Source organism: Psammomys obesus, unplaced genomic scaffold (assembly GCF_907164565.1).
Source record: "Psammomys obesus unplaced genomic scaffold, mPsaObe1.curated_primary_1811, whole genome shotgun sequence".
NCBI classification, from domain to species: domain Eukaryota; kingdom Metazoa; phylum Chordata; class Mammalia; order Rodentia; family Muridae; genus Psammomys; species Psammomys obesus.
In genome coordinates this window covers 8,370,152-8,378,699 of record NW_026591598.1, presented here as the reverse complement: position 1 = coordinate 8,378,699, position 8,548 = coordinate 8,370,152, and the positions used below count along the sequence as shown (strand labels likewise).

Genomic DNA, 8,548 nt, shown 5'->3' with positions numbered 1-8,548 from the left:
CCCATTGTCGTGTCCCATCCCCCCGTCCCCCCCTCCCCCCCGCTTTCTGGAGCCGAATGGGTGTTAGCACCTGGGAAAGATTCTCTGGGTCCCCCAACAGCCAGGGGCACAGGTCAGGGAAGCCTGCTGTTGAGCTCAGGGAAAAGGGGATGTTGTTGCCTGGGTCTTAATTTTAGCTGCTGGGCAGCCTGGCTAAGGGCACTACTCCTGTGGCATCAGGTGCTGCTAGGACTGAGCTAGGATCCTCTGCCAGGTCTTTAAATAGCTGCCTCATTGATCAGACCTGCCTCCTGGCCGGCACCACAACCAACAGCTTCCTTTGGGAGCTCACATGTCGTCCCTCCTGCCAGGTTGCCAGGTCTCCTGTTTGCTCTGGTGGGAAGTGGTCCTGTCAGTTCACCAGTGCTCACAGGCTAGGAATATCTGAATGTGATGGGACAGTGATATGCTCAGAAATGAGTGACAATTGGTTATTCTCAGTAAAATCGGGTTAACAATTATGTCTCAAGATTATAAGGATTAAAATGTACATAAAAGGCTTAACAGGGCACTTGGGTACAAGACTGATTCTTCTGGCGGCTGCTGCTTATTTTTATATATTGCCTATACCCACACATTTCCCATCACCGCCTCCTGCACAAAAAGCCACCACCATTTTGTAAGGGATTCCCTCCAAACATGACAAGAAAAGGGAAGTATTTTAAATCCATATTCCGGAACTAACAGAGTTCCCTTAGTTCAGGTGGGAGGCGGGGTAAGAGGAACTGTTGAGTCAACATGAGGGCTTTCCTGCTCAGCTCCCTGACTCCAAAGAGGGCTACTTTCTCTTTAAATGCAAATCAACTCCAGCCAGCTTAGCTCCCACCAGCTCTGGTTCCCGGGAGGAGAGAGAAAACAGGGTGGAGGGAGATTACAAAGAAGCACCATTCCACACCCCAGACCCCAAACACCCAGGTCAGTGGCTCCCCGGAGGGACGTGGGAAGGTAGTGACAAAGGAGGGGCCGGGGTAACGCACCTGATGCTCGTTTTCTGAAGCCGGAATTCAAAACTGAGTAATTGCCGACACGGCTTCCCAGGCTGCGCACGGACAGCTGCTCAGGCCGCTGCATCCATCAGGTCACATTACTGGGTCACACTGCTGCATGGAGGGACTGGTCTCCCACCCCACCCCACCCCAGCCCCATTTACGCCACCAAGCTGACACACGGGGCCTTAAACGCTCATGTCCCTCTTTCCCCATCGTCATCCCAGAAACGAAGTACCCAGTCTGGTTAACGGTTTGGACTGAGAGGCCCTGGAGAGGACATGCCTGGGAGTCAGGCTGAGCTGTGTGGGCCACAGGTACACACATCGGTGGAGGTCTAGCCCTAGAGACTTTCTAACTGGAAACAAAAGACTAGAAGCGGTTCCGGGGAGTTTCTAGGCATCCCTGGCATGTGTAGTTGAAGTGAGGTGGAAGAGAAAAGCCAGTATGTGAGCGATGAGCCAGCCTTCCTGGTCCATGTGGCTTGCAGGGTGACACTAGGGCATTTCCAGGTGTCCCTACCATACCTTGGCTGCAGCTCACGCAGTGTTGATCAGTATCCGCCACACACGAAGTGGGGCCTAGTTAAGGCACTGCTGATCCTCAGCTGGCTCTCCCAGTCATATCCACCTGAGTGTCTTCCTTTCCTGGGCTCGTGGGCTGCAGTGACAGGAAAACAGCAACATGACCCTGGTCCACTCCAGCCCTCTCAGGCAGGCCCGTGGGGCTTTCAGGAAGAAAGGGGCTCTGAGCAGCCTTGGAGGGCCCTTCAGATGCATAGCAACAGCCCGGCATCAGGCTGGCATCTGGCCCTGCACAGACGAGGGGCAGAGCTCCTGACTGCTGGACGAGGACAAATTGGACGACAAGAAGTCAGTTCTCAGGGGTTGCTGAGTGAATGGGGTGATGTTGCCCGCTCTGTATCTTCCTTCCCAGGCCTGAGGTCCAACAAGCACCCAATGGACGACAAAAAGAAGAAGCGGAGTCCTAAGCCCTGCCTGACCCAACCAGCACAGGCCTCGGGCACACTGCGCAGAGTTCCTGTGCCCACCAGCCACAGCGGTTCCTTGGCTCTGGGACTCCCTCATCTGCCATCGCCCAAGCAACGAGCCAAGTTCAAAAGGTGAGCAGGGAAGGGGTGCCTGGCAAGAACAGAGACCCCTGGCCGAGGGCTGAGCACTGTGGAGAGGAGAGCCTTTAGGCACTAGCAGCTAAGCCGTGGCTGATGCTTCCTTCTCTGCACCGGCTCAGCATTCACCTGTGATGGAGACACAGCGCTTGCCCTCAGATGCACAGAACCCGGGGGGGGGGGGGTCACTGCTACCACACAGAGTGGGGCTGCACCTCTGAGGAGGAGGTGAATGAATGTGAGAGAGGCGGGTGCTAGACACTGGAGAGGGAAGCCTATTCGAGGCCAAAAAGCTTGCAAGCCATGAAAACAAAGATACTGACCGGAAGGCTCCAGGAGCCTAGGGAATAAACACCTGCTGGGGGAATGAGTTCTTCCTCTTTATTTCCGTTCACTTTAGCGGTGCTGGGGCTGAACCTAAGACAGTGGGCACTCTCAGCGAGTGCTCAACCGCTGGGCCACCTCCCTAGCCCATTTCAGTGCTTCCTCTGGGAATCTGTCTGGAAGTGGCAGCATGGGAATATAATCCCAGTACTTGGATGGCCGAGGCAGGATCAGAAGTTCAAAGATCATTAGCTGTGAAGAGAGTTTGAGCTAGTCTGGGCTACAAGAGACACTGCCTCAAAAAAAAAAAAAAAAAAAAAAATTTTTTTTTTCAATGTTGTTAAGAATTTTGGTGGCCAGGTATGGTGGTAAGTCCCCTTAATCCTGGCATCGGGTGGCAGAGACAGTGGATCCCTGTGAGGCCAGCTTGGTCTACACATTGAGTTCCAGGCCAGCCAAAGCTGCATAGTTAGACCCTGTCTCAAAATGACAAAACAAAAAATAATTTGGATCCTACCCTATATATCTACATTTGTTCTCATAAATACAATGTGTTCTTTTCCCTAGTGCCCTAAGTAACGCCAGTGTCCCCTATGGAACATCATAACATCTGCCTGGCAAGCATGTACCAGTATGGCCATAGTAGGCTACATCTGAAGCCTGGGGCTGCTTGAGAGTAGCAGAAGGGCACTTGGAGAGAAAGGAAGGCCGGGCTGGCCAGAGTGTTCAGATGGAATGTGTTACCCTGCTGTAGCCAGAGCCACACCTGCAAGGAGATGGAAAATTCAGAACAGTTCCTGGAACAAGGGCAGGAAGATTTGGGGAGTGGGAGGTGCTTCATTGGCAGTAAAGGAAGACATTTGCTAAAAGCCAAGGCCAAGTGACCTGGCCAGATCCACAGGGGTACATGGGCTGTCCTTGCAGGCATGGCTCTGGCTGCAACATTCCTGGAAACAGACTTCTTTCCGTCCCCTTCCTTCCTTCCTTCCTTCCTTCCTTCCTTCCTTCCTTCCTTCCTTCCTTCCTTCCTTCCTTCCTTCCTTCCTTCCTTCCTTTCACTAGCTCTTTTCCCTCTACCCATCCCACTGCTCAGGCCAGGACCTGAAAACAAACATCCAGTCCCTGTTGCTGAGTGGGTAGGGCAGATAAGTAGCACAGAAGGAGATGGCACAGCTGATCCCCCGTGTGCCTGGCTGTTCCCCACACCCAAATGGCTCTGTCCACTTCAACCAGAATAGGCAAGGAGAAATGCCGACCAGTTCTGGCTGGAGGTGGGGTCAGCTCCGCAGGCACGCCCCTGCAACATTCCTTCCTGACGGAGGTGACAGACGTCTACGAGATGGAGGGTGGACTGCTGAACCTGCTCAATGATTTTCATTCAGGCCGACTGCAAGCCTTCGGTAAGGCCAGGGACAGGGTAGTTCTGTGGGTGGGGAGAGGGGCGGGGTGGGGGTGGAGGGAGGCTGGGGCTTCCGGCATGCCGGGGCTAGGGTCCCAGGCTGGCTCCTAAACTCAGGAGTTGTCCAGGGAAGGAATGCTCCTTTGAGCAGCTGGAGCACGTGCGGGAGATGCAGGAGAAGCTGGCCAGACTGCACTTCAGCCTGGACGTGTGTGGGGAGGAGGAGGACGAGGACGAGGAAGACGATGGGGTAGCCGAGGGCTTGCCTGAGGAGCAGAAGAAGACGATGGCTGACCGCAACCTGGACCAGCTGCTTAGCAATGTGAGTTCTGGATCCTGGGGACGTCAGGGGTGGAGAGGGCACAGGCTCCCAAATCTCTCAGTGAAAAGTTGGGGGTGCATGAACCCAAGGGCCGCAGGCCCCTCAAGCTCCACTAGACTTTTGGGCATCCCCAGAGCACCCAGGTTTCTTCTGGAACCCCTGAGGTAAACCTCCTTTTCCCTCTGTTGACAGCTAGAAGATCTTAGCAATTCCATGTATCCTTCCCAAGGGGCTTGATGGGAATTCACGTGTCTCTCAGGTGAGGAAGAAACGAGGAATGGGAAATCTTCCCGCCCCACTCCGGGTGTGTTCACACGTAACAAACATTCCATCTCCTGCAGTCCTGCTGACTCAGAATTAGCCACAGACCGCCCCCACCTCAGAAGAGGAATGTGGAATTTCCCGAGTCCTAAGAGAAAAGTGCGTCAGGTGTGGTGGCCCAAAACTTTAACCCCAGTACCCAAAAGGCAGAGGCAAACAAACGGATCCGTTGCGTTTGAGGCCATCCAGATCTGCACAGTGAGTTCTAGGATAGGCAGGATTTAACCCGACGGAAACAGGGCCACAAACGGCTGGGTGGAGGAGAGAAAAGTGCTTGCGGGGAGTATGGTTTACACACTGATACAGTATCTTTTGGGGAGGGTTGTTTTGAGACAGAGTCACACAGTGTAAGCTGACACCAGCACAAGGCTTGTCTGATGTTCTCCTACCCTTTACACACACACACACTCTCTGGGGTCTGAAGAGTCACAGTCCTTGACTGGCACAGACAGAAGTTGCACTTGGCAGAGAACGCTGAGCCTGAGGAGCAGCCAGCGGCGTAGGTGTCGCCCAGACTGCTGCTCTTCTTCCCTTCAAACTGTGACTTTTTACGGATTCGGGAGGGCATCCCGCAGCCTCCCAGGTGCTATGGGGTCGGGGCGCTTGTTGAAATTAAACAAACGGAAAAGCGTCTCCTCAGTGTTCTCCTTGTTCTCACTGCGCCGTACTCAAGTTTGGGGGGAAAAAAGCTGGGTCTGGACCGGGGTGCCTGGGCAGGTCGGAAGGAAGGAGCCTGGCACGTGACACTGCAAGCGGCGGGCGGGGCCGTGCGTTTGCGCTTGCGCGGGAGCGGCGCCGCCGGAAGACTCGGAAGACTCGCCGCGCAAGCGCACGCTGTCGGGCGCCGCCCAGAACGGGGCGGTTGGTGACGAGATGGAGCCTGAGGTCTTCCTTGGACGAGTGTCTGCATTGCAGGTCAGGACGGCGGCGCTGCGAGTGCACCTGGGCTCAGGGGCCCTGACCTCCCAGCGAGGTGCAGCTGCCACGTAATGACCCTTACCCGCGCGTCCTCTGCACTGCACTGAAGAAAGCCGAGCTGGGGAGTGCTTAGAAGGACCTTAAATCTCGAATCAGGGTCCAGCCCAGCGTCTTCTCCTCACCTCCCAGAGCTCCGAAACATAGTCGCCCAACCCTTCCCCACCCCAGAACCGTGTTCCCTCCGGGATGGCCTGTCCAGGAACATCAAAGCTCGCTCTCCCTTTTGAGCTACTGCTGTGTGTTGCCCTGGGCTTGACTCTCCAGCTGCTAATAGCCACAGAATCGAACGTGCTTGCCAAGATAACCCTTTCCTAAAAATGTTCAGAGGCACCTTCCCCGTTTGTTCTCCACTTTAGGCCGGCATCCGGGGCTTTCTGGTCCGACGTCAGTTCCAGAGCCTTCGAGCTGAGTATGAGGCAATTGTACGGGAGATTGAGGGTGACCTCGGCTCGCTTCACTGGACTGGGGGCTGGATTCCCAAGCCGATATTTCTCCCAGAGGTAGTACACATCCGGGGGGGGGGGTAGCAAAACTGGTACAGGGTTCTAGGGAATGGTGGAGTCCCCCCTCTTTGAAGATTTATTTTATGTGTGTGGGTGTTTTGCCTGCTGTTTGTACACCATGTGTGTGCCTGGTGCCCCGGACTTTGGAAGGGGATGTTAGACCCTCTGCAACTAGAGTTACAGACAGCTGTGAGCCACCGTATGGGTGCTGGGAACTAAACCTCGGCCCTCTGAAAGAGCATATTTTCTTCAGTACTGAGACATGTCTCCAGCGAGCTCCAAAAGTCTTTAGAGACACACACAGCCTCACTAGATAGCCCTGGCTTGCTTGGAACTTGATACATAGCCCAAGCTGGCCTTGAACTCAACAGATTTTCCTGCCTCATCCTTCCCACATGCTGGGATTAAGGATGTGTGTGCTACCAGCCAGGCTGGAGCCTGTTCTTCCTGCCAAAAGCCTCAGTAGGCATTGAATTCACCTCCTCACAGGCTAATACTTAATCCGACCCACGTGCCCATGCCCACTAGACTATGGTTTCCAGACATGGGTGGGGGAGCTGCCATTTTCATACCTCTCTGATTTTTCACAAGGCAAAATCTCATTGCTCCTGGAAAGCAGAGAAAATACCAAACCCAGAGCAGAAAGTATGGAGCCATTTCCCATGTAAGGACTCTGAAAAAGAGGTCATCCGGGAAAAGATGGTGCTGAAGAAGTCAGAAGAGAGCCCAGCAGAACCAGAATGTCTTTGCAGAGATGACAGCCCCTGGCTTCAGGCTGAGCAGGGCAGGAAAGCCAGCCAGGGGGATACCTCCATCTCCAAGGTGGAAAACGAAGGTACTTCTCTGCCTAGATCAGGGCAAGCCTGGACCTTCTCTGGTCTGGGTCTCAGCCTCCCATCTGAAACATGAAAGAATGTGCAAGATAAGTTGCAGCCCTCCCCCACCTCCTTCCCTTAGCCTGATGAGAATACAGTGAAGGGTTGCCAGAATCTAAGGCTAGACTAGTTCCCAGTGTCTGCCCTTCAAGGCACTCTCCTTCCTTTCCTCCTCTCTTGACGTCACAGATCTAGGATTATCCCAGAGCCAACAGGAGCTCCAAGACCAGCGCAACCACTTGGCAATGGAACTGCTATGGCTACAACAGGCCATCAACAGCAGAAAGGAGGTAGGCACTGAGAGCCCTTTCTGTGTGTCAGGGGTATGGGGTGGAGGGGCCTTCTGCCATGCCTGTGCAAGCCTGCTTCTGTTTTTTCCTAACAGTACCTAATTCTCAAGCAAACACTGAGATCCTCAGAAGCAAGCCAGACTACAGACAAGCCTAGTAACATGTGCCTGAAGCCCAGGGGACAGGCCTGTGAGAAGACCTGGTTGCAATCAAGCAGCCTTCTGGAGGACCATTCCTATAGAGACAGAGCCATAGGAGAGCCACCTCGTGCAGATGACTCCTGCCACACGGGCAGATCGAAGCCCCAGAAATCCCCAGACAGTATAGCCAGGGCAGGCAAAGCCACTGCTGGGGCTAAGGGCAGGGAACTCTGCTATAGGAAGACTGGACCACAGCTGCCTGCAGCATTAGAGAACCAGGCTAGCTCTCTAGGACCTCATAGGACAGCCCTTTAATGACACCTGCCTACAGCAGTTGAAACTCCTAGAGGATCAGACCTATGGGGACCCCAAACCTAGGAGTCCTGGAAAGTCTTCGATACAACTGCCCACACTCTGTGACAAAGCCAAGCTACAAAGAGGCTGACTGCCAAAGAGCCAGGCCATACAGTTTGAGTATCTCAGAAGATTACATGATTGGGGATGGGATGCTGGCAGGGCAGGAGCGTGGTAGCCTGGGTCTCAGAAGGACTAAACCACCCAGGGCCCAAACCCCGTGCTAGCAGTTCCAGTCAGGGGACTACCAGCGAGCTTAGTCAGGAAGGACGGGAAAACCAGAGGACTCTGCTGTGGACATGAAGACCGCTGGAGAGCTGGGCTTCTGTGAGAGAGGACCAGTGGAGGGGCTGATCACACGGAACCAAGAATCTCAGGCAAGCCCGGGACATCCAGGACAGGAAGGGTTCTCAAAGGGGATGCTATGAAAAGATGATAAGGGAAGCAGGCCCTTGTCCTGCCTCTCTGGTACCTCCTATATCTCCTGCCCTTGGCCCTGGCCACTGGTGGCTGTGAGGCTAAGAGAAGCTGCAGGATTAGGCTGATACAGTAGGAGAAAAATGAAGGATGTGCCCTTTTATCCTCTGTTGGTGACTTAAGCCAGATTTCACCTTTCCTTGGGCTAAGCAGGGTAGGAGGATTGTGGAGAATAAAAGTTTCTTGGGTTCTGAACCTGTCTGCTTTTATCTCCTGCCTCTGAGCAAGGCAGGTTCTGGGCTATCTGGTTCACCCCCTCCCCCCCCCCCCCCCAACTGACATAGAGCATCATCCCCAGAGTCGGCTAGCAGCCAAGGCCAAGGAAGTTAGCCATCCCCCTTGGGGAAGAGCCCCCGGGCTGATCGCCCTCAGCCTCGGTTCTTCAGAGGAGCCAGGCCCTGGCAAAGACTG

At 54.4% G+C, this 8,548-nt stretch overlaps 2 protein-coding genes across 3 annotated transcripts; both read left to right on the top strand.

The window, feature by feature from the left end:
- The first annotated feature begins 840 nt into the window (after positions 1-840).
- Positions 841-5,153, top strand: Ccdc28b (coiled-coil domain containing 28B). 2 transcript variants are annotated; one of them, XM_055610887.1, is made up of 6 exons: positions 841-954; positions 1,962-2,148; positions 3,712-3,878; positions 4,006-4,199; positions 4,392-4,458; positions 4,541-4,962. In XM_055610887.1, the coding sequence occupies exons 2-5, from the start codon at positions 1,985-1,987 to the stop codon at positions 4,434-4,436; spliced, it is 570 nt and encodes a 189-aa protein (XP_055466862.1). In that variant the 5' UTR covers positions 841-954; positions 1,962-1,984; the 3' UTR covers positions 4,437-4,458; positions 4,541-4,962. The 2 variants fall into 2 exon arrangements, with proteins under 2 accessions (XP_055466862.1, XP_055466861.1); XM_055610886.1 differs by lacking the exon at positions 4,541-4,962 and adding an exon at positions 4,969-5,153 and having other exon boundaries at positions 842-954; positions 4,392-4,414.
- A 176-nt stretch (positions 5,154-5,329) lies between these two features.
- Iqcc (IQ motif containing C) lies at positions 5,330-8,326 on the top strand. The gene is given in 8 exon segments (XM_055611521.1): positions 5,330-5,435; positions 5,855-5,998; positions 6,593-6,836; positions 7,066-7,166; positions 7,262-7,605; positions 7,607-7,726; positions 7,728-7,874; positions 7,876-8,326. Coding segments are annotated over 8 exon segments (1,230 nt in total). The 5' UTR covers positions 5,330-5,393; the 3' UTR covers positions 7,964-8,326.
- Positions 8,327-8,548: the final 222 nt, after the last annotated feature.